The sequence below is a fragment of the Podarcis cretensis genome, assembly GCF_951804945.1.
Source record: "Podarcis cretensis genome assembly, chromosome: 15".
In the NCBI taxonomy this organism is placed as follows: Eukaryota; Metazoa; Chordata; class Lepidosauria; order Squamata; family Lacertidae; genus Podarcis; species Podarcis cretensis.
Window position 1 is genome coordinate 8,534,227 of NC_137185.1, and position 25,484 is coordinate 8,559,710.

At 45.4% G+C, this 25,484-nt stretch overlaps 2 protein-coding genes across 3 annotated transcripts in view; both read left to right on the forward strand.

The window, feature by feature from the left end:
- Positions 1–25,484, forward strand: part of EVI2A (ecotropic viral integration site 2A) — a 199,145-nt gene that overhangs the window by 131,562 nt on the left and 42,099 nt on the right. The gene's annotated exons all lie outside the window — the stretch shown is intronic.
- On the forward strand, positions 66–19,277 carry WSB1 (WD repeat and SOCS box containing 1). The gene is made up of 9 exons (XM_079955766.1): positions 66–230; positions 4,157–4,325; positions 6,671–6,939; positions 8,805–8,936; positions 10,394–10,494; positions 13,476–13,648; positions 14,802–14,915; positions 16,944–17,051; positions 18,162–19,277. Exons 1-9 carry the CDS (start codon positions 191–193, stop codon positions 18,319–18,321), a joined length of 1,266 nt encoding a protein of 421 aa, XP_079811892.1. The 5' UTR covers positions 66–190; the 3' UTR covers positions 18,322–19,277.

A 25,484-nucleotide genomic window follows, 5' to 3' on the forward strand; every position in this document is an offset into this window, starting at 1 on the left:
GGGCGTGGCGTTGAAGGGCCCCCGCGGCCACGCCCCTCCCTTATAAGCCTTCCCGCGGCGGCCATTTTGTCTCAGTCTTTAGCTCTTGCGGCGCAGCGGAAGGTGGCTGGGAAGCATTCGGAGTCTTTCGTTCCCTTTGCTCCTTTTTTTCATTCTTTGTTCAGAGCCGGTCTGAAGGGCGGCTCCGTAGATGGCCAGCTTTCCCCCGAGTGTTAACGAGAAGCTCATTGGTGAGAGGCGCCCCCTTCCGCGGAGAAGGGAAAAGGGATTGCTTATTGCTGATTATGTTTATTCATAATGCTAATAATAAAAGGATCGAAAAGGTGGCAAAGGAGGAGAGGAAGATGGCTCAGAGGCGTTGGTTATGGTTCGTGCTGCTTGAAAACGCTCGTTGGCAGCCGAATTGCAGGGCTTGCTTTGAAAGATGCGATAGGACTCTGCTCTTAAGTGGGTTGCATCCAGGGCGATTCCTTACTCGGAGTAGACCCATTGAAATGAATGGGCATGTCGGAATCGGGTCACTTGGTTTCGAGGGATCTGCGGCGAGTAAAGCTAACGTTGGATGCAACCCCAGGTTTGCAAGGGATCAAGTAAAACATTAGTAAAGGGAGGGGTACGGGAACGTGCAGAAAACTGGCTTACGAGCAAATAAAATACAAAATAAAACGAGCACGTCGTTCCTGTTGCCTTTCTGCACAATTCGTTGGAAGTTGCTTATGCCCGCGCGTGTACAGTTTTGCATATGTGGCTTAAGCTTGGAATAGGCCCAATAATAGGAGGAAATGAGGGCTGCTGGGGAAAAAACGTGGGGTTGAAGGAGAGCATCTTGGTTGTTGGGGATGTAATCATGGCGGTGTGCTATTAATAGCAGTGTGATTTGGTGTGCTAAATTACGTACACCTTGCTTTTGTTTTGTCTTTTGGGACGGGCTTAGCAAGTTATGAATGCCATTAAGGGGAGACGGTTACAGGGCAGGCTCTCGCAGGCTGCTTTGTTAGTCCTACGTAAGAGTAGACTCATTTAAGTTAATGGGCATGACTTGATTTCAATGGGTCTCTTCTGAGTAGAACTGAATTGGACAGAGCCCAATGAAATCCATAAGCCTCAGCCCCCCCCCCCTCGTGGCATGTTCCAATTTTAATTACTTGTGACCACCTCCTTCCTACAGCCTTCTAAAAACAGTAGCTTAAAGGTGTTGGGTTTCCCCTCAACCTTTTCACTCCTCTGTAATTTGAGAGTTGTGTGGTGGGTATGGCTGTTGCATTTGGAGGCAGCATAGAAGCATTTGACATAGCATTGGAGAAGTAGATTATAAAGTGGATCCGGTTGGGTGTGGTGGGGCTGGGCGGTGGTGATAGAGCAGCCTAAAGAACTTTAGGAGAGCAGGAGGGTGACAGGCAAAATAGAAAAACAAGTGTTGCTAAATCTGAGACAAAAGCTGGCTGTGGGCAAGCGACTAGATTTATAATTGGGAGTGGGGATCCTGTAGCCCAGCCCCAACTTCTCTTATCTCTAGGGCTGAGGGGAGTTGGGAGCCCCTCACCTTTTGTTGGGCTTCAGGTTCCCCACTTCCTGGTGTGCAGGAGACATTGTAAGGTCTCCAGCTTAGGGAGATGCCATTGCATTTTATCCAGGTGCATGTTTTGTGTGTAGACTGCTCAAAACTTTCCAGAAGATTATAAAACGATATACTGGGTGTAGCCTGTGATAATCATCTCTGATAATGAGGAATAAAACAACGCACACATTTTGGCTCGTGGGATAACCTCAAGGAAGCTCTTGTTTCCTCAGATTGAGAGGTGCTTTTTTGTGAGACACTGAGGAAGGATCTAGTGGTGACTGGGGGGGGGGCGAAATCTAGTTATAGAGATTTTAAACAATTCCTTCAATGATTTCAGTGGCTGTGAGAGTACAGAAAGTTGCAAAATGATTTTTTAAATGAAGCATAGAGAGCAGGACTGTAATGTAAATTGCTTGCATGCAATTTCCTTCTGGTTTGACTGAGGAGTTAAGGGAGTATTTCAAAGCCCAAAAGAGGAACAAGTCTGTTCCGCATTGAAATTCTTTTGCAGTTAGTTGTACATCTGCACGGGCTTGCAGTGTGAGTGACTCTGATTGGAAGTTGTGTTACGAGTCAGAACTGAGTCAGAACTGCTGCGTGTCAGGTGAATTTTTTCTTCTCCCTTCCCTGCTTTTCCCTCCTTTTTTGGGGGTGGGGTGTCAGCCTGGAACCTTCCACCCCTTCACTCATCCCAAATAAGTGAAAGAAATGGAGGAGAAATTCTTGCTGGTAATACAAGACGCCCAAATTATCTCGCTTGCTAATTTGCAATGCACTTAAAATGTGGATTATTTTTTTTTACCATGTCGTCTTCCCCCCCTTTTTTTAAAGAGACCTATGGGTCACCAAATAAGGGTAGGTTTTCAGCTTTAGGGTTTGCTTGCTTATTGCCTTTTTGGGCATGGCTAGCACTGCTGCCATTATGTATGCTGAGTTTCTCATGTACACAGCCCCCCTCCTCCATTTACATATGCAAGTGGAGCTCAGTGGGGAATGAGTTACCCTGCCTGTAATGTTCATTTACCCTGCGCTAAGGGATTACTGACCCTGTATTAACTGAAAACAAGCTCCCTTCTATCTTCATTCTCATCTGTTTTATGTTCTGTTTGTAGTGGGGTATTTGGGTTGAGAGAGAAGCAAACTTGGATTCTCAAGCTCCTCCTCCCTTGTTGCAGTGAAAGAAACTGCTGTTGTGTCCACAGGGGGAGTACACATTTAGTGGAGGAAAATAAATGATAGGTTACTTTTAGTGTCATCTTTTTAAAATGTCTGTGGAATAAACCAGTGAAGGCTGTGCATACTTGGGTGATGATGTAAGGCAGGGGAATAATTCCACTACAGTTTTTTCCAGTGGTGACTTCCATTTCTTTTGTAAAATTGGGAAACAAGATGTTAACTGGAAAAGTTATTTCTTATTCTATATACATTTTATTTATGATTTTATGTTTTATTTCTTGTAACTAAGAAATAGAGCGTGAGTTTACTTTTCTCCTCCTCATTCCCAATCTTTTCCCCCTCTTGTCTTTTTTAGATATGTAAGCTGGAGGTCAGTCTTTTCATTGACATATGTAACTAACCTCTTTGGGACCCCCCCTTTTTTGGGGGGGCAAGAATGCTAAATAGATACCTAGTCAGTTTTGCGCTCTGGGGGGGGGGTCATTTCCCCCAAAGTCAAGTGCTGTAGGAAGCCTCACTTGAACAGTGGGAATTACTTCTGAGCAAAGGTTCATAGGATTGGCCTGCACAGAAACTCAGGCTTGGGGATAGTAAGAGAATTAAATGCTTTTAGACTAAAGTGGGTGTAAGTGGAGCCATCCTTTCTTTGGTTTACTGAAAAGGGTCAGGCGTAAACCCTCTTGAATCAGAGCTAGGCTTCCTTTAGTAGATACTATTGTGAAATTTGTGATTGTGTGTAGACACAGGTTCTGCACATGCTTCTCCATTTGTCATCTGCAAGCATATAAAGACAGGAAGTGCTTTTTAAAAATCTAGGCTACATCAAGACAGACTTGATATTTTGTGTGTGTGTGTGTGTGTGTGTGTGTGTCGAAAATACCAGCAAGAACTCTCTTACAAAGCAGCACTTCTCAAAGTGTGGGTCCTAATGTGTTCCTGGGTGGGGGCTTGGTGTTATTCAAGAGCAGGAATGGAGATCTGTGGCTCTCCAGATGTTGTACTCCACCTCCCATCAACCCCCACCAGCATGGCTAGTGGGGTAAGAATTATGGGAGTTGTAGTTCAACAGCTTCTAGAGGACTGCACATTTCCCATCCTTCTTCTATAGAGATGCTGCAGTTGTGATTAGTTTAGATTACCTTCACACTCCTAGGATGCTATGAGTCCTTCCATTTCAATTGACTTTTTTCCTTTCACTAAACCAGCAGCACTTCATTCCTGACTTTTAACAAGTCACCTCCCTCTGTCATCCTTAAATTCCATTCACATGAATGCTGTGTCGGATCAATAGCAAAAATCAAAACGTATTCACCGTTGACTACTGATGCGATGATTCAGTAGCAAGGGTTCAAAAAAGTGGAGTCGGAAGCATATTGGATTTCTGGTTCACGCTTACAAATGGTGCATTCTCTTTTTTAGGAAGATCACGGACAGTGGGAGAACTTTTAGCCCCAGTTGCTCCTTTCGACAAAAAGTGTGGGCGTGAAAACTGGACGGTTGCCTTTGCTCCAGATGGCTCCTACTTTGCTTGGTCACAAGGCCATCGCATAGTAAAACTTGTTCCTTGGTCTCAGTGCCTGAATAATTTGTGAGTACAGCCTGTTTTGAAAATAGCTTTGTTTCTGTTCGTCGTGTGTTCTTTACAGAAATCTCTGGAAACAGTTGTGTTGAAAGCAGATTTTTAAAGTTAACAGGCAGTCTGCTTTCTACTCGAAAACAAATTGTGTCATTTCAAAATAATTGGTTTTGCAAGTCTGTGGTCCTCCAGATAGTGCTGAACTCTATAAGGAAAAGAGCCTGCAAAATCAGGCCAATTGCCCATCTAGTCTAGCACACTGTTCTCACAGTGGCGAAACAGCTCCTTCTGTGAAGCCCAAAAGCAGCCGCACCCTCTCCAATTACAATGGTGAGCCACAGACATTCATTATCCAACAGGGGAGGTAGAATTTCAACTCTCCAACCCTCATGAACCCAGTTAGCACAGCTGATCATCAAGGATGATGGGTGTTGTAGCGGGAAAATCACAGGTTCATTACGTTGTGCTAAGCCATGGCTTCATGTGAGATGTGTATACATGCCCTCCTGCTCATGCAACCGGGAGAAAGCTTTTGTTTTCCCTTAATCATGATTTGTCATGCCATCGGATATAACAAACAGATTAATTTCCAACCAGACAGCTTCAAATTGTGGTTTCTGAAGCTGGCCAAAAGCGGAAGCTTCTGGATGCGTGATTTCAGCAGTGCAGATGGATAGGCAGAGCACATGAGCCTAAAGCTTGCTGCAACTCAAATCATGGTTTAGCGTGGCATGTGTGAGCATAGAATGCAAACCAGAGGTGTCGAAACAATTTGTTCAGTCTGCTTTTTAGGAGGAACGACCCAATCAGTGCTATTTAAGTTGCTTGCAAGTTGGAACACAACTCCCAGTTGAACTCTGCACGTCTTCAGATTTTGCTGTGCGGTTTCTGTACTCTGAAGTTACGCACACAATATTTTACGTGCAAAGTGTGTGTTTTACGGGAAAATGCACTGACAAATGTATATTCCATGCCAGTATACAATTTAAAAGCAGGCTTTTCATGTGTCCTTTCAAAAAACGCACCGAACGCAACGGACCTTTGGTTGCACACCAGCAGGACTGAAGTAGGACTGAATTAGTGCTTAGTCCACCCCCTCGTGCAAGCACAGCCAATGTGTAAACTAGGAGAAAGAAGGGAACTTTCTGAATGGAAGATTGGTAAACCTGTGACCCTCATCGGCTCCAGCTGGCATGCCAGTGATCAAGAATGCTGGGAGTTGTAGTCCAGAAATAGCTGGACAGCTACAAGTTTCCCGCAGCTATGGTGAGAAACATTGGGAGCTGATGTATACCATTCAGTATTGTCTACACTGATTGGCAGTGACTCCAGGTTTTCAGACTGGGAACATTCCCAGCGCTACCTGGAGATGCCGGGGATTGAACTAGTGATTTTCTCTATTCAAAGTAGATGCACACCCCAAAACAAAAGAGGGAGAGAGAAAAGACCCATACGTCAAAGCACTAATTCAGTCCTACTTCAGCGTTGGCAGTGTGCAACCAACGGTCCGTTGCATTTGGTGCATTTTTTGAAAGGGCACTGCTTTGGGCTTCCTTGTTCTCCATGCAAGGGCCACCCATGTACTCAGAGCAGCCCTTTGCAGATTAACTCTCAAGTTCCATGGGATCTATTGTCAGGCCACTAATGCGCATGCCATGCCAGCCTTAGGAAGGAAGGTGTACAAACCATACTTCATTTTGATGGTAACTAACGGGGGTGGGGGTTGGATTAGGTGACCCTGGGGTCCCTTCCAGCTCTATGATTCTGTGAATCCAGAAGCATTGCTGCCTCTCAGTGTTGAGGCAGAGCATGAGAGCATGGTCATCGTGGTTAGTAGCCATCAACAGCTCTCTTCCTCCATGAATTTGTCTCATCCTCTTTTAAAGCCACCCAGTTGGTGGCCAGCACTGCCTCCTGTGGGAGGGAGTTCCACAGTTTATGTGCTGCATAAAAGCTAACGTGGTCCAGTGGACAGAGGTCTGGGTTCATCCCACCTCCATGTTCAGTGCTTTCTGCTTTGGTTCTTGCAGTAGCAGTGACCCAATTCATAAAGTTAATGGGGAAATAGTAAAACCTTTACTGTTGGAATTTGTTAGTTTCCCCCATACATTGAACAAGTTTTCATCATTAGGTTGGCCTACCCTGCATGGAGAGAATATTATCCATAGCCCCCCCCACACGATGGTTTGGGCTACAACTGGTGTCAGCTCAATGGTCAGGGATGCTGGAAGTTGCAGTCCAAAGTATCTGTAAAGCATTAGGTTGGGAAAGCGTGCTGCATATTGACTTGTTTTATCAATGTTGCCGTTTGTGTGTACATCTTCCTTCTAAAAGATTGGCTTGTTTTTCCCTCCCAGTTCATTGCATGGCGTAAAGACTTTCACCAATTTAAGCCATTCCAAACTTTCGAGGCAGAACAGCAATGGAGACCAGAAAAACAAGCCCAGCGAGCACGTCATAGATTGCGGCGACATCGTCTGGAGTTTGGCCTTTGGATCTTCCGTGCCTGAAAAGCAGAGCCGGTGTGTGAATATAGAATGGCACCGGTTCAAATTCGGCCAAGACCAGCTTCTCCTGGCAACGGGCTTATCCAATGGTCGTATCAAAATATGGGATGTCTATACAGGTAAGCAGCGTCCTAGTAGTAGAAAATAAATTCAGTTTGCTTTCTTTCTAAGAACCAGGGAAGGGTACCTTAAAATGTGATTCTGATGCCTGAAAGGGCTCCGGTTGTCCCTGTGGATGATTTCCAAATTCATGGAGGGTGGATCTGTCAATAGCTTTGGGTTGTGGCAGATAAATAGAACTTCCAGGTTTAGAGTGATGGTGGATCTGAGAAATGAAGGGGCGGGTTGCTGCCATGATGACATAAAACCTCCCTTTTGATTTCATCAGAAGGATTTCCCCCTCCGAGCCTAATAGCCACACAGGCAGAGAGGGCGCAGGACTGATGGAGGGGCCTGGCACACCTGACCTACAGGCCTGTGGTTGTGCTCATCCCCAATGACTCTGAACTTTCCTTGAATTAGGCTGGGAAAGTATTGGCCCGTAGGCCACTCTTGGCCGGCTGGGGGATCCAAATTGACAGCCCACAATGCTGTTCCATCTCGTATCATCTGATGAGTGGGAGGATGTGGCAAAATCCTGCCTTGGCTGTGCACATCTGTCCCCAGCAGAGAATGGATTCACAGCCCAACTGATCAGATGATTGGGGGGGGGGGAATAAGTCATGCTCAGTTTGGCAGGATCCCATGAAAAATGGATTGCATCAAAAGTTCAACTAAAACAGAGGAAGAATACTTCGTTTTTGCAGCATCTTGCAGGTGCTTTGAAGTTCTGATTTTGGGGTGTCCCCATTCTGCTGTCAAAGTCTTGATAATTATCTGATCCATAGAGCCGAAAAATGACGGGCTTAAGTGTTGAGCTAGACAAATTCTTGGTCGTAATGTTGCACACATTTTGTAGCAGTCATTAGCGAGATAATTTGGGGGTTTGTGGTTGCGGTTGCTTTTTTATTAGTTGTTGTCCTCTCTGATCCCTTTAAAATGAATTTCTTTGATCGCTGGAGACTGTCTTTACAGTGGCAGTTTTCACCTAGTTAGCTTCTGGTCTGGTTGAAAAATCTGTACCTTTAGAATGGAAATTGGAACGATGCACTGCATAGGACAGTGTTTAAATGTCAAGCAGACTGCCAAGTTCCTTGAGTTTCAAAGTAAATCTTTGCACTGCTTAGAAGATAAGCTTTCCTGGCATCAAGTCTAAAAGCTTATCCAGCAGATAACACAAGCATATTAACTGAAATATGTTTGGGATCAACAAATAACATATTAAAAGTACTGTGTAAGACAGCCTTGCATTTAAGCACTGGCCTGGTAGCCATAGACAAGAAGGAATTTGATAGAAGGCCTGTGGGTGGGCGGAGAAGAGATGGATTACACCCTCCTTCCTCTGCCAGCAATTAAGTAAAAACATACTTCCAGGCTGGTAACTGTTACTTACAAGACTGGCACAATATTTGATTTATCAAAGGATATATCCCGCCCTTCCACTCCAAAGTGGATGTGCTTAAACCTGCTTTCCTGTTTGTAATTTTTTTCCCAACAGCCCTAAACATTAATAAATATAAAGTAACACCCTGTTACTGCAAAGTACACATCTGCTGCAGTACACCCCGCACATTTAAAGCACCCCCCATCAAGGCTTGGGAACTGTAGTTTTCCCATCAAAGAGCTATATGCAATTTCTAGTGTCCTTAACAAACTACGGTTCCCATGATTCTTGGGGGGTGGGTTTTTTTTAATGTGTGTTGTGTATGTAGCCATTGTAACACATCAAGGCTTTTGTTTGTTTTTAACAATAGTAAGTATTTAAAATGTTAATACAGAAGGAAAAATGCCAACCTTTCCCCCAAGAGTTGCAGTAAGAAAAGAAGCCTTTGGCCCTTTGTTCCTGACTTTCCAGGTTTAATTTTAAAATATTTTATTCCAACAGGAAAGCTCCTCCTTAATTTAATGGACCATACAGAAGTTGTCAGAGACTTAACCTTTGCCCCCGATGGCAGCCTGATACTAGTGTCTGCTTCACGAGACAAAACACTAAGAGTATGGGACCTGAAGGATGATGGTATGTTATCAGGAACGTTTTGCGTGGCGTAACAAACAACAGGGACATAATTTACTGTCTAGCAATGGAAAGGGACGCGGGTGGCGCTGTGGTAAAACCTCAGCGCCTAGGACTTGCTGATCGCATGGTCGGCGGTTCGAATCCCTGTGGCGGGGTGAGCTCCCGTCGTTCGGTCCCAGCTCCTGCCCACCTAGCAGTTCGAAAGCACCTTTAAGTGCAAGTAGATAAATAGGTACCGCTTTATAGCGGGAAGGTAAACGGCATTTCCGTGTGCTGCTCTGGTGCCGGTTCGCCGGAGCAGCTTCTTCACGCTGGCCACGTGACCTGGAAGTGTCTGCGGACAGCGTTGGCTCCCGGCCTCTAGAGTGAGATGAGCGCACAACCCTAGAGTCTGTCAAGACTGGCCCGTACGGGCAAGGGTACCTTTACCTTTAATGGAAAGCTATGATGCATTAGTAAAAAAATTTTTTTTGATGTTTTGAGATTGTTTTCTTTACATACAGCAAGTTCAAATGGTATTTGTAGAGATGTTCCCAGTGTCCCAGATTTGTCTGTCTATAATATCTGCCAGCCTTCCAAAATTGTCCTCGCAGACAAGCATGCACACATTAGATCTAAATTCTTGACTAGAAATTAGGCTTGCGAACCACACCTTGATCCTTGTTTGCAAACCAGAATTCTAGCTGGGGTTTTAGAGTTTCTCATTTTGGATAGAGCAGCTTTTATTTTTGTTAAGTACTGTGTGTGTATGTGTATGTGTGTATATAGATAGAGCACAGATACTCTCCAGCATTTTGACTTCACTCCCAAAGGCACTCTCCTCCATTGTCTCTTGAGACAGACAGATGTCAACAGTAGCAGCACAGATAAATCATGGACTCAAGCTGTTTAGGGCTTGGGCAGGTTCTCTGAAGGACTGCCTTCATCCAATTCTGCCTTCAAGCTTAGCTCTACCGCAAGGGCCAGATCAGCTAGGCTGGCATGCATAAGAGACCAAGCCTCCTTGGTGGTGGCTCCCAAAACAGTAGACTTCCCTTCAGTGGCCTTGTGTCCTCAGCTCTTGCATTTAGGCAGACCTTGAAGATCTTCCTCTTCGTGGCAGCCTTTCCCTGATTCCGAAAGAAGCTTGCATCTCCAAAACTAACCTGTACATGTGTTCTGCTGTGACTCTTTTCCTTCTGCACTTCCTTCTGTACCTATTGGGGGAAGGACCATGGTTAGAGCATCTGCTTTGAGTGCAGAATGTCCAAGGCTCGATCTACAGGTAGGGCTGGGGGTGTCCCCAGCCTCAAACGTTGGCGTGTTAATGTAGACAACACTGAGCTTGATGGACCAGTGGCTTCCTTTGTACTTTGCTTTGTGAGGCTGTAGCTCTTGGAAGCACCTCAAATTATTTCAAGTGAAATATGAGTGTTTGATACTAAACTGGCTTTATTCCCTTCCCTTCCATTTTCCAGGAAATATGATGAAAGTATTAAGAGGGCACCCAAACTGGGTCTATAGCTGTGCTTTCTCTCCAGATTCTTCCATTCTCTGCTCTGTGGGGGCCAGTAAAGCAGTAAGTATCAAAGTTTCATGTTCTTCAACCTGTCTTTGATTGTGAGCAAAGAATTATATTGAATCTTAAGAATATAGCCAGCTTGTGCTCTGTGTCATGCTGGATGATGATGATGATGATGATTTAAGGAATTGCATGACAAAAACATTTGTAGTAAATTGGCACCAGGCTTTCGTTCGGTTATCATTTACTGAGCTGAACTTTTTATTGCTTTTAGTCTCAATAAAGTTGAGGAATCTTGCAAATTAGCCATGCATATCTCCATCTGTTCCATGACTTAAAAGAGAGAGAGAGGGCACAAACGTTTTGCTTAAGAAAGGAATAGTTTTATAGTAATACTTTGTGACTCCTGATATTCTGCTGTTACGCTCATTTGAAAGATTACTTTTCCAAAGCCTGGGCTGCTGATCTTACTTGACAGTAAAATGTCATTCTTGGACAGTTTCCAACAAACTGCCCTTGAGCTCTCAGTGCTTTGGAAAGGATGAGCAGTGAGTTTTGCATCAAACTGCGTTGTGCTGCCGTACTTGCAAAATGCAACACAGGGCAGTCAAAGAACATAGAGTGAGCTGCTTCTTTGTATAAAGCAGGAACAAGGCACCTGTCGCCACCCCAGGTGTTGTGGGGCTATAGCTCCCATCATCCCCAACCACTGGTCTTGGGGTGGGGTGGATAAGGAATGGCCAATGCTGCTAAGGGCGAGAGCCCAACAACATTTGGGAGGCTGAAGGTTCCCATCCCTGATATAAAAGTCTAGAATAGTGCTAAGTCTATAAAGTTGCAGTCCAAGACATGCTTATTTGAGAGCAAGCCTGCACTGAATTACTTTGGAATAAGCATGCTGGGATTTGAGTTGTGTATCTTCTGTTCAGTTTAATATTAGAAAACCTCCAGGTAGGGGTAATAGAAGGGTGGACAACTTGTATTGCCTGAAGCGTGAGGACTGGAGTTTTGTTAGAATCTGGAACCCTTAAATCCCATTTTAGGAGTTAAGTTTCTAGTCCACATGTTGGGCAGAAATTCTGAAAGTATAAAATTTGCGTTTTTCCCCAGAAGTTACGCCTGAGTTGACTTATTACAACCCAGAGCCACCGGTTGCGAAATCAAATGTCACAGAATAAATTCACCAGCCGCCAATTGTAATGTTTTGTCACATGGATTAAAATGCCGGTGCTGCGTCTCTTTATCAACTACCCACCCCTGAGACGGCCTTCGGGGTCAAACAAGTTGTCCATCCTCCGGGCTAGTAAAAATTGTGGCTTTCAAAGTTAGCAACTTGAAGGTTAGCAGAGAGATAGTGTCATTTGAAAAAGAAATATAAAGGAAAGCCTATTGTGATTATTATTATTACTGTTACTATTATTATTATTTTAAAAAAGGAAGCCTAGATAAGAAAGACTTATCAGTAAAGCCCTTTAAAATAGAACAGATGTAGATGTATGCATTGATCTTTTTTTTAGGCTGTGTGTTTTCCATAAGCTTCTTGCTTTCCCTGTCACAGGTGGTGGCAGCAATATTGGTGTGATTGAGGGTAAGCTGGCACCACTCAGACAAGCGCACATTGGTGTTAGCTGGGCAGAAACAGTGGCATCTCTGGCCACCAGGCTGGAGGCGAACTTTACCATAGGACGAAGTAACCTTGCATTCGACTGCAGGGTGTACTGTACGTACGCAGGTGCTGGTTGATGTCCACTTTCTGCTTCCCCTTCCCCCTTTCTTTTCCTTTTTATTTTATTTTAACGTTGGTAAAGAGATCCTCTGGCTCCTCTTAAAATTTTAACAATAGATATTTCCAATTCCTATGGAATTCTGGAGTCTCTTAATAAAGCTGAGCCGGTCCCTCGTCGCTTACTGTGACGGACTTAGTAACGAAGTTTCAGTACAGTACAGCAGTGGCGTCACTAATTAATATATTTATTTGCACCCTGCCTTAGTTCCCCACCCCCCAGACCAGTTTTATGTTTATTATCTCTGCCTGTTCCTAAAGTTCAGGGTGGCTCAACAATTTCGCATACATACATAATATATTTATTTAAAAAACGAAAAAATATTCTATTCCGTAAAAAGGCTAAAAATTATATGCCAACCTGTTTTTGTAGCCACAAACCTTTGCTAGCTTGTTGATTGTATTACACTGAACTTTGTAGTGCAATTTTAAGATCTAAATTTTCCTGCACATGCTTAAACTTACTGACTACAGTATTAAGTATACAACTGCATGTGAAGTGTGCTAAGCCGTGCCTGTTTGTGTAAACTGCTAATTACTGAGACCTTTTTAAATTATTATTTTTTTATTAAAAAAAATCTTGGCAAATAGCAGTGCTTGATTTTTATTTTTGTTCTTTTTCTTAAAAAAAAATAAGCTTAAAATGTGTAATATAATAAACTTGGTTTAATTTCTGGGTTTTTTTGCCAAAGTCATGTCATTTGGCTGTGACAATTCCTTTTTTGCTTGCAGTATCTGTTTCTCTTCCTAGGCTGACGTTGGCGATCCAAGCCTATTGTAAACAAGTGATCTTAAACTCACAGGGGATTCCACGGGAGTAACCATATGTTAACCTTACTTTTTTTTCTGTCTGTATATTTCTTAAAATTTTGTTAGTTAATTGGAAGGGGGGGCGGATGTTAGTACTTAACCCAGCTACTGTATACATATCTATATATTCTTTTACTTAAAACAGTTAAAGTAATAACATGGGATTCAGTAAAACCACCACTGTTGATGTAAACGTTTTAATTTTTTGGCTTATTTTTATAAATAACACTTAATATGCATGTTTGCTTTAATTTAAATAATTCTGAGTATGGCACTGAGCATTTTCCGTAATTGTAGTAATTTTTAATGCTTGGCTTTAGTTGTAATCCTCAGTAAAACTAGCAGAAAACGTAGTTTTGCAGGGAGTGGGGTGGTGGGAACATGTTGATGAAATGTCCCCTCTGTGCCTGGCCGTCGCTATAACATGAGCTTGTTTTGATTGCAGGTGTTGCTTTGGGATATGGATAAGTACACTCTCATCCGAAAACTGGAAGGGCACCACAACGATGTTGTAGCCTGCGAGTTTTCTCCTGACGGAGCTTTACTGGCTACGGCATCTCATGACACCCGCGTTTGTGTCTGGGACCCGCACACTGGAGCTGTTCTGATTGAGTTTGGGTGAGTGAGTTGGGTGGAGTGGGCACAGGAATAATCTTAAAAACTTGCCCACCTTTGGCATTCTTTATTTTACAAAGGCAGCCTCTGCTTAGATTTGTACCAGGTTAAGAAGAATCGGACGAAGCCAGGAGCCGGTGTTGTTCATCGGACAGCTCTCGGCTGGGAGGGAGGACTGGGTTCAGGTCCCACCACAGCCAGGAATGCTTTCAGTGGCTTACTTTAGAGAAGCGACTCCAGTTCTCTAGGTGTGAAATAGGGATTAGTGAATAGCAAAATAGAAACTTGGGGACCCCAGTTCACTAGTAGAGAACACGCTCTGCTGGCACACATTAAGAATGGAGTGTCAGGCGGGGTACAAGGCTTGAAAGACTCTTCTGCTTGGAGACCCCAGAGACCACGGCTAATCACTGAAGATTCACCAACTGGTGCCCACCAGACGCTTCGACTCCCATCGGCCCCAGCCAGCATGACCAACAAATCGGGGACGATGGGAGTCGGACGTTCAGCAACATCTAGAGGGCACCAGGTTGGGTAAAGCTGGTAACTGTTTTTATTTCATAAAAGTTGCGCACTGCTTGATTGGTTTTTGTGTGTGTTTTAAATCCTCAAAGCAGTTGACATACCTTCATGCCCATACGTGTGTGTGTGTGTGTGTGTGTGTGTGTGTGTATGCGTGTGTATGCGCAAGCCATGGTTCTCTTGGCTTAACTATGGCTTGTTTGTATATTCAAACCCACCCCAGTCAGCTAGCTTATGGTCAGTTTGTGGCCAACAGAGCAGAATGTGGAACTGACTTGCATCTAATGTTAGTCTTCCTTGGGAGCAGACACATTGAAATTAAAGGGCATGAGTAACTTAGATCTGTTAACTTCAAACTTAGATCCATTAATGTACGAAGGCTGTGTGTGTGTGCCCGCCTTCCATTCCAAATGCATGGCTTCCCTCAAAGAATCGTGGGAGTTGTAGTTTATCCCCTCACAGAGTTAGAATTCCCAGCACCCTTAGCCAACTACAATTCCCAGAATTCTTTGTCCCTTAAATACATGGAGCGTACACAGCCTTAGTCCTGGCAAGCCCTGTTGAGTGGCTTTTGGTTAATGATTAAACGCAGAGCAAATGTCCCGTGAACCAAAGTTCTTAATTTCATCCTCAGGCATCTGTTTCCCGCACCGACTCCAATATTTGCTGGGGGAGCAAATGACCGCTGGGTCAGATCTGTATCTTTTAGCCACGACGGACTGCATATTGCGAGTCTTGCCGATGATAAGTAAGTATGGCAAAGCACGGCTTGGTTCCGCTGGTTCTTGCTGGCTGGGAAATGAACTTTTGTGCAGTGTGTTTGAGGGTGAGGGAAGCTTTCCCCCTCGCGGATGACCGGCGCTTGAATTAGGCAGTAAGAGGAAATCGGCCAGAATTATTTACCTACGCAACCCGAGGGTCTTCAAAGCGCCCCACAAGCACACAATTTTAAAACGCAGTTGAATGCAATAATCAGATGAGCTGCACAATGAAACAGCACAGTCAGCAGGAGAGAAGATGAAACTTTAAACTCAAATTAGAATGATTAGGTGGTGTTGCCTTGCTGGTGATTATGGAATCCTCAGCTGACTTGCCCAGTGATCAGGGTAATGGAAGTAGCGGCTCAGAATACCTGGAGGTCACAAATTGGGAAGAGTGGTGTCTGTAATAACTCGTGGGCAGATAAATAAGAGCCATGGAACCTCAGATTGTCTGCTCAGCCACATAAAGCCCACAGCAAGAAAGAAACTGGGACAGAAGCTAGAGTCACGACTTCATCTGAAGTTAATTGAGCAGTTTCTCAATATTGAACAGTCGTCTGGCAAGTTAGAACCTGCTCCTATGTAAACAGTCATTATGCAATAGGAGACAATCTGACAGCTGGGCATGTGGCTTTCCAGCACCTTTGTCGAGGGGTTGCTGAAAAGTGCCCTGTCCCAAGACGCAGGACTGGGCTCACTTGCGCAAGCAAGCTTCCTTCTAAAACCTTTCTGCAACATTCCTGGAGACCTGACACATTTTATCATTGAGGTATTTAGACCTTTGGTCTGAATTTCCTTGAGCAACAGGGAGGAAGAGTATTGCTCTGACACGTGGCAGAATGAGGAGGAAGAATACCGGGGCTGTATCGTGGTGTATATACCATTTCAGACTGCATTTAGGGGATCCCTACATTACCTTCCGTTATATGACATTAACCATGGGCTTGCTCACTTGCAGTGGATTCAGTCACTCAGGACACACAGTTCTTCCTCACCTGATCCATGCAGATCCAGGGGGTGGGTGTCATCATCACCCCCAACCCACCACTTTACACATAATCGGTGAAGATCGAGAAGGAGGAAAATCTTAACCTCCCCCATTCCTTTTCCTCACTGGTGCCAAAATCAGGGGGTTGGGTGGATACAGGGGTGCTTATCCATCCCCTAGGCCAGGGATTAACTATTCTTCCTTAGAAATGGATTGGAGGCATCCTAAACCTTGTGGCTTTCCTAAGGCCCTGCCAGTGAGGTCATGCTTGGGTTGAGTCCAAACACCCCCAACGCGGGAGGCCTGGCTAGATCTCCCAAGTGCATTTTCTCCCCCTTTAAACTACAGGCAGCTTCAACTCCAATTCCAGCCGTTGTGCAGAGGCTAGGGTGTCTAACCTCTTCCCCGTTGCTATTTCAAGGTTTAGGTCTCCAAGCTGCAGCACGCACCCCCCCACCCTTCCTCCCCAGTATTGGCACAATATTTTCCTGGTCTTTCAGCAGCTTGACAGGAGGTCAAGAAAACCGGAGGAGGACTGGCAGTGGGGAGAGGAAAACTTAAAATGCCCATATTCCCAGATCAAAATCCTGCCATTTAAAAGATTAAAAGGGTGGGGGGAAGTGATCCAGTTTTGTATTGCCTGCATGACATATGATTGAAGGGCCTGTACAGTTCCCAGCTAACTGCTTGGGCTGTCAGCCAACCGTGCTGCATCAACTCTTTGCAGCGGCACTTGCAAACCACCAGGACCTTCAGTTTTCAGTCCAGAATGCCCTGGATTTATTTTGGACCAACGGCTAGAATGTGCATGTCGCCTTAGGCCTCGCATCAGTCCCTGTTCCTCTTGCTGGCGTAGCGGTGAGACAGCTTCATGAATTTGCTCATCTTCATCGTCCCTTCCTCCCTAGATGTCTTCAGCAACCAACAGAGCTGCCTCAATTTCCAGCTGTTGCTCAAATAAAGCATAAAGTTTAGCAGTGATGATAAAATAGAGGCTGTCAACTTAACCTGTTTGCTCTCTTTTCAGAATGGTGCGGTTCTGGAGAATTGACGAAGACCACCCTGTCCAAGTTGCACCTCTGAACAATGGGCTTTGCTGTGCCTTTTCTACTGATGGCAGTGTTCTAGCTGCTGGGTAAGCAAACCTCAAAGTAATAATAATAATAATAACAACTGCAAAACATGCATACTCCACTGGCAAGGCAGTTTCTTAAAAGCCAAGTGGATATTTTAAAAGAAAACCTCTCTGGTGTTATTTATACAGTGGTGCCCCGCAAGACGAATGCCTCGCAAGATGGAAAACCCGCTAGACGAAAGGGTTTTCTGTTTTGGAGGCGCTTCGCAAAACAAATTTCCCTATGGGCTTGCTTCGCAAGACGAAAATGTCTTGCGAGTTCCTGCGGGTTTTTTTCCCTCCCCCCCCCCTTTTCTAAGCCGCTAATATCGCTAATCTGCTAAGCTGTCAATGGGCTTGCTTCGCAAGACGAAGAAACCGCTAGATGAAGAGACTCGCAGAACAGATTAATTTCGTCTTGCGAGGCACCACTGTATATAAATATATGCACTGGGGCCTGTTTCTCTAGTTGCTGCTTGGAAGTAACTACTTAAAGCAGTCGCCATCAATGCTGCTTGATAGATAATCCTCGAGTAAAGAAATGTGTGAGCCTTTGATGGCAGTAAATGGTTTTGATCTGGAAAGTTTCTTCCTTCTGACGGAAGGGCTTTTTTCTGTTGAAGGAAGAGAACCTTTTGACCCCACTCAAATTGTCTACAGCTATTGTCAATCTGGCACACCATCCAGATGTTGTTGGACAGGGGCCAGCAAACTTTTTCAGCAGGGGGCCGGTCCACTCTCCCTTGTGGGGGGCTGGACTATATTTTTGGGGGGGAATGAATTCCTATGCCCCACAAATAACCCAGGGATGCAATTTAAAATAAAAGCACACATTCTACTCATGTAAAAACACGCTGATTCCTGGAACGTCCGCGGTCCGGATTCAGAAGGCAATTGGGCTGGATCCGGCCACCGGGCCTTAGTTTGCCTACGTATGTTGTTGGACATGGGGCAGCAGGTTGGCAGGGCTGGTTCTAGACCAGTGTTTCCCAAACTTCAGCTGTTTTTGAACTGCAATTTCCCTCATCTCTAACCACTTGTCCTGCTAGCCAGGGATGATGAGGATTGAATCACATGGGGCGTTAGGGGAGCCTAACCGACTTCCATGTTTTATTTTGCTTTTGCCTGCAGGACGCAAGACGGAAGTGTGTACTTCTGGGCCACTCCCAGGCGTGTTGCCAGCCTCCAGCACTTGTGCCGCATGGCCATCCGGCGAGTGATGCCCACCAGCCAGGTGCAGAATCTGCCTGTCCCTCCCACAATTGTGGCTTTCCTTTCCTACCGGATTTAGAAAGTAAATTGGAAAAGGGGAGGAGGAGAGCAGACTGTCTGGCACGTGTAAGCCTTTTCGAGCTGAACACTTCACATGTTTCGGTCGTTATTTTTCCTTAAGAATAAAGAAGGGGAGTTTCCTTAAAGACAGTATTTATAGAGAAGATCAGTAGAGGTGTTTCTGAAAGCGCCAGACTTTTCTAAAGAAATTCTAACTGTGAAAATCTGTAAATAATTAGATGTTAGCTGCTATGTATTACCTGTGTATATCATTTGTGATTGCTTTTTTAATGTAGAATATAGCATGTATATAGGCATGTGTGTGTGTTTGTGTGTGTATGATACATATATACGCGTGCACACAAACACACACACACACATATATATATAGATTCTGGAGCCACAAGCTGTATTGGTGCTGTGTATAGAGTGGTGTTTGTGGCTCAGGGGTAGGAAAACAAAATTTAGTGGCTTCTGTATGTTGTGCATTTTTGGCAGGGGGCTCTCAAAATGGGGCCCTGGGTTGTGTACATCTTGTGTAGCAGAAGGAGTGAATTTCCTTGAGGCCCACAGCACGGGAGAGGAAGAAAGCTTGATTTACCAGACACGTGTCATCTTCAGGGAGGCCTTAATTTTGCCACAAATTGAATGGTGAGTGTCCAGGATCGCTTGGGGGTCCTTAAACCTTTGAAATCCAGCTACTGTATTAAATCCTGGCAACTTCTCTATCAGGTGTGACTTCTTCACAGGCTCAGGGTTCCCACCCTCCACCCCCCCCAACACTTCAGTCAACCTTTGTTTAAAGGGGGTGATAACTGGGTGAACTACCAAAGACATGAAACCATTCTTGTTTTCATATGCTTTTGCCTTCTGTTCATCTGGACTTGCAGATGCAAAGAATGTATGCATTGCATAAAATGCCTGATTATATATATTTCTTCTTTTTTTTGTATTAAAAAGTTGTTACAAAAAAAATACACCACCCTACAGAGTTTTGAAAAGCTGGTTTGTTTGTTTGTTTGTTTGTTTGTTTGTTTGTTTGTTTGTTTGTTTCGTGTGAGCTGCATCTTGAGTTTGAAAATGGGAATGACAGAGAAGAAAGCGAAGGAATATGTTTGCTGACTTTCTTTTCCATCTAAGTCTGGTGTGGGGGAACCTTTGCTGAACCGACAACTCCCAACTGGCCATTGAAATGTTAGGAGGGCTGTTGCCTAACATTTCTGGCTCCCAACAGTGAAGAGAGACAGTAGCTGTCATAATAATAATAATTTATGATTTGTACCCCGCCCATCTGGCTGGGTTTCCCCAGCAACTCTGGGCAGCTTCCACAAAGACCAAAAATACACTAAGATGTCACACATTAAAAACTTCCCTGAACAGGGCTGCCTTAAGATGTCTTCTGAATGTCAGGTAGTTGTTTATCTCTTTGACATCTGATGGGAGGGCATTCCACAGGGCAGGCACCACTACCAAGAAGGCCCTCTGCCTGGTTCCCTGTAGCTTGGCTTCTCGCAATGAGGGAACCGCCAGAAGGCCCTCAGCGCTGGACCTTGGCGTCCGGGCAGAACGATGGGGGTGGAGACGCTCCTTCAGGTATACTGGGCAGAGGCCGTTTAGGGCTTTAAAGGTGAGCAGCAACACTTTGAATTGTGCTCAGAAACGTATTGGGAGCCAATGTAGGTCTTTCAAGACCGGTGTTATGTGGTCTTGGCGGCTGCCCCCAGTCAACAGTCTTATCTGCCACATTCTGGGTTAGTTGTAGTTTCTGGGTCACCTTCAAAGGTAGCCCCACATAGAGCGCATTGCAGTAGTCCAAGCGGGAGATAACTAGAGCATGCACCACTCTGGCGAGACAGTCGGCATCATGGCTAGTAGACATGAATTTCTTTTGTTGCATGAATCTTCCTAACACTCTGGTTCACTGGATCTCCCCAAATTCTAGAGGTATGAGCAAGGAAGAAAAGCATCTCACTATATCCCCATTTCACCACCCCATAATCCTATCTCAGTTTACTTGCCTTTCTGAATGTTTAGCTCCAACTCTTTTATCATTTCGGGCACCTTTTCCGGTTCTGCACTGCCATTTTAGTTGAAGCAATGGAATACAAAACAACATTATTCAAAGTATGATCTCGCCAAAGTTCTGTATAATAGATTGGTGGTGAGGTGGGAGGGTGCCGCGATTTCTAGGAAGGCCTTTGAGCCCAGCTCTTGGGATTGTCTCTGCAATCTGCCTGTTGCTTCCCTTTATTCTCGTGGAGGAGGAGATGAAGCAGCTGCATTCGGTTAACAGGAACTGGCTGCAAAACGGGAACTTCAGAGCTGTGAAGCACAAATCACGCTGAAGGGAGAACCATGGCAGCCTGAGTGCCAGGGTGAAAACAATCCTTTGCTTGGGGGGCGGGGAGGAGGTAGAGGTAGATTTCTATCCCTTTGCATCCCTGCCAGCTATCAAGAGACCCAACTGCTCGAGTTTCTTGAGAACAGTGGCTGGAAGCTGTTGCAGTACGAGCAGTCAAAATAATGATTATAAACACTGCAATGAGCTGGCCTACTTGCAAAACTCCCTCCAAAATGCATGGGGTGCAGTGCCCATTACGAAGCAGCTGGTGTTAAGTTTAATGAAGCAACTAATTTGGGAGCTAGACACTGGATTCAGAGGCAATGGCTGGGTGGGGGACACTAGACCACAGCCAGTTTTGCATTTGTGCTGGGAGAGTGACGAGGTCACAAGGCTTTTCAGGTTTGCCAGTGCCCAAATGTCTGGGGGACTAGCTTTGCTGTCAATAGGAAGTGAGCAGGACCCTAAGATGGCGTAAGGCAAGAAGGGCTGCAGCATGTTGGCAAGTAGCACACTGCACTAGGGCATGATGGGAGTTGTAGTCCAGAACATCATGAGGGCAACAGGTTGCTGAAGGCTGAAATGCAATAGAAAGCCTGCTGGGAAGAACTGGGTTGCCCCCCACCCTCCATTTCACTTCCCAAGGGTAGAGCTATGGAATAGACTCCTGGGGGAAAAGGCCTAGACCAGCCTTTCTCAACCTTGGGTCCCCAGGTGTTGTTGGACTACAACTCCCATCATCCCTCAGCTCTGGCCTTGCTAGCTAGGGGTGATGGGAGTTGTAGTTCAACAAAATCTGGGTACCCAAGGTTGAGAAAGGCTGGCCTAGACTCTTACCAGCGCTTTTTAGAAAAGAGGTGCCTGTACTACGTACCCTTGAGTGCCCCCAGAAAAAAGCACTGATTATTATTTATTATTGGAGCAACAATTGCAACCCACTGTGCCAGTACAATAGACTCTGAAGAAGCCGAGTTAAATAGCTCAAAGAAGAATTCAGGCTGTCCTTGGAGATGTTGGGTTTTTATCTTGCTTTGCTCAGAGGACTGGACTGAAGCGGCTGGTGTATTCAGATCGGAGTGGAAATTGCCTGTGTGTGTTTCTGCATGGAGTGGCTCTGCATTGCTAAGTCTGCAAAATATATGCCAGGCTTTTTGTTTGTTTGCTCTCTGCAGTGCTGAGTGGTCCCGGGAGTGCCTTTGAGCTTAGCCAAAATCCATGTTCGAAATGTGGGGTTATTTTTACCATCTGCAAAGTGTGCGGAAACATGCAATAAAAAAGGAATAAAATGAAAAATCAGGAGGGAGAAAATAAAATCTGATTCAGCTCTGAAAGGAATGACAAGGAGTTAGCAAAGGAGCATCTGGGGACATCGTGTTTAATGTCCCCTCCTTTCCTGCTCTTTCTGCTCTCTTTGATTGACAAGCAGGTTCTCTCTGGCAAGGGCTTTTCATAGTTAAAAAGCCAGATTTGATTTATTTACCCCACCCCCCAGCAAAGCTTAGCTCTGGAACATGTGGCACAATGATAATAAGTGAGACTGTCACTGGCCATGTACAGAGCTCAAGTGATCACCACAGACGGAGCCCTTAGACATCCAAAGTAATGGGATTGTCACTTTAGAAATGAAGCACAGGATAGGAACCACTTGGCACAAAGAATCCTGGGAATTGTAGTTTACACCTTACAAAGGGTTCCCCCGATATTAGTCCTACTCAGATCACACCGATAGTGAACAATGGGCAGGATTAACTTGGGTGCATTAATTCCAGTGCATCGGCTCTGAATAAAACCAAATAAAACCCAGAGCTACAGTCCCTGGTGCCCTTAAACTACAGTTCCCAGTATTCTTGGGGTGGATGGAAGGAATGCACTTTAAATGTATGGTGTATACACAGCCTAAAGCGACTTGACCTGGGATGACTCCTTGAGGAGCAATATCATCATCAGGGCTGCCTAAACTTGGGGAAAGGGGCAGGATGTTAACTTTATGCAGCAAAGCAACCCAGATTCTGTACCCAGAGAGAAGCAGATCAAACCCACAATATATGAGTTTGCTTATCATGAGAGTCAAGGAGGTAGCTGGAATGAACAGTAGGCGTGGAGAGGAGCCAAAAATTGCTGTGCCCTCAAGCTCATAATCTAAGAGACATGACACAAAAGGAAAATGTGCTGGGAGAGAGGAGGAAAAAAGCAAGCTCGCACACACCAATTTTTAATTTCGGAGAAGCTGTAGTGAATAGCAAAAATGGGAAATTGGAGAGAAGCCAAAAGTTGCTGGTTGCTAGCTTACTATGCCAGGCCCCAGCCTGCACTCATGAATCCTGGTTAAATCACTGCAGACCCCGTCAGCAGATAGTTTTGACAGTGGGTTTAGTTAGGCAGTCTTCCTATACCTCCCAGACTGGCGGGCTCATTTACATTTACCTTTAGATAAGTAATCAGGACCTCACTGAGAGGCCATGGAAATGTTATCAGCAAGGCTGGCCTTGTCTAACCACTGGAATGTAAGTGGTGATAACGGAGGCCATTTTGAAATGCTGGTGTGAAGTTTGAAATCTGGGAACAACTGAGGAAGTTTGGAGGCATTTTTTTTTAAGAGGGCAGATATCCTCCTCCCCTCACAACAGGTGTCCATCAATGCATCACTGAAAGCCTTAGCCTGCATTAGTTTCTCATGAGCAGAATGCCATATTTGCATTGTTAACAGATTCCTACTTCTCCCCCTGCCACATCAACATTTTGAGGTGATGAACAGCATTCATTATGGTTTAAAAGGTCACCTCAAAAGCTGCTGGTGTGCAGAAAAGAAAGAAGGAATGAGGGGCAGGAATATGCTCTGGAAATGAGCAATAGCTTTGGGAGACCAGCACATCCCTGATGATCGAGGCTGCTAACAAGGGGCCTGTTTGCAACTGTCTGCAGCACCTGCTGCTCTCTGGGTAGCCACTTGCTTGGGCCCTGCTGGCTGTGGAGCCCTGGACTTTGGTCTTGAGGTCCAACACGAGCCGCTCTGCTGCTTCATTTTATCACATTTGACCTGCGGTGACTGGCACCCATTGGGAAGGGTGTGGCAGAAGTCAACAAGACCACACAGGAGGCAGAGCCCATGACAAGAGGAGCCAACTAACCCCTGGGACAGCTCAGGAGGTAGAGCATGAGACTCTTGATCTCAGGGTCGTGGGTTCGATTCCCGCATTGCAGGGGGTTGGACTAGATGACCCTCGGGTCCCTTCCAACTCTATCATCCTATGATTCTATGAACTCTGGTTTGCCCCCCATCTTCTTCCTCCCTGCTGAGGTCTGTGAGGAGAGTGCCAAGACTTGGGAAAAGAAGGAAACTGACCCACCCTCTGGCCTAGATGAAGGGTTATGGTGTCCCAGCCACCCTATCAAAACATGCAGGGGCATGAGAAGAGCCTCTGTGAGTTTGTCGAATGCTCTTTTAAAGCCACCCAAATCGGCTGCCGTCGCTGCGTCTTGTGGCAGCTAATTCTACAGTTTTAATAATGTGCCAAACAAGGCGAGGCCATTAGATCAGGCCAGTGGCCCATCTATAGTCCAGCATCCGGGTCTCACAATGGCCAACAAAGTGCTTGTGAGAAACCTGGAAGCAGGATCCAAGCATGAGAGCACTCTCCTGTCCTGTGGTTCGCAGCGACCGATATTCAGTGTTGCTGCCTCCAACTGTGGAGCAGAGAAAGGGGCTGTGTCCCAATTGGAGAGGATCTGGGACACTTCCGGGGGAGATCGAAATAAACCAACAAAAAATAAAACCCAGGATGTTTTTGTCAATTTGTGGTTAGCTCGTTAGTGGGACCGAGGGAAGCGAAAGCAGGAAAACAACACAACCCATCTATGTGCAAATTATCCTCCCTCCCCCTGTGGGTTTGCTGTTACTAAATTCACCACTGGAAGTGACTCAACCAAAACCACAACTGTGTGTTGTGCCACCATTGGGTGGGTAGAGCTTCCCCCCCCCCTATAAAAATGTAAACCTATGCTGACAAAATATTACTTGAAACCACTTGGCAAAGAAAGCATAATCATAACAGTTTGCTATTTACAAAGGCCCAGGCATCCCATAACGATAAGCCAGGTGTGGGGGACCATTTGGCCTTCCAGATGTTGCAGAACTACAGTTCTCTTCAACTGCAGCAAGCATGGCCAATGGGAGTTGTAGTTCAGCAGCATCGGGTTTCCCACACCTGTGCTAAGTAGAAAAAATGGCTTAGTGCAAGTGAGCAAACCATGCAGGTGCTTTCCTCAGCCCTGCTGCTGCTGCTGTGCTACCTAGAACTAAGCTAAGGTTTGGCTTAGTATTCTGACCAGGACAGGGATGGGGACCATCTGTGGACCTCCAGGTGTTGCTGGACTCCAACTCCCATTGGCCCCAGCCGGAGACCCTCTCACCAGCAAGTCCTTCAAGACCTGTTCCCCGCTTTGCTGGCCTGTTCCCAGCAGGCTGGCAAAGGACAGGCCCTGATTCCAGCTACCGAAACTATTATTGCTGCTGCTCACGTTGCCAGAGCCCCATCTGCACTGCCCCTTTAACCAGTTGTGTCTTCCATCTAAATAATCCTGGGACCTGAAGTTTGTTATGGGCTCTGAGAGTTGTAAGGAGACCCCTCTTTCATCCAAGGAACTCAAGGTGGTTCTCTCCAATCTCACAAAAGCCCTGTGAGGTAGATTCAACTGAGAGGCTGTGACGGGCCCAAGCTACCTGTGAGTTTCATAGCCCAGCAGAGATTTGTACCCAATGGTCTCCCAGGTCCTAGTCTAACACTCTAGCCCAGCCTTTCTCAATTTTGGATTGCCCGATGTTGTTGGACTACAACTCCCAT

What these genes read in the sequence shown, in the direction of transcription:
- WSB1 (XM_079955766.1), top strand. Translation starts at nt 191, where the DNA reads ATGGCCAGCTTTCCCCCGAGTGTTAACGAGAAGCTCATTG. An exon ending in TGTTAACGAGAAGCTCATTG is followed by an intron (nt 231 to 4,156) that starts GTGAGAGGCGCC and finishes TCTCTTTTTTAG; the next exon opens with GAAGATCACGGACAGTGGGA. An exon ending in GCGAGTCTTGCCGATGATAA is followed by an intron (nt 14,916 to 16,943) that starts GTAAGTATGGCA and finishes CTCTCTTTTCAG; the next exon opens with AATGGTGCGGTTCTGGAGAA.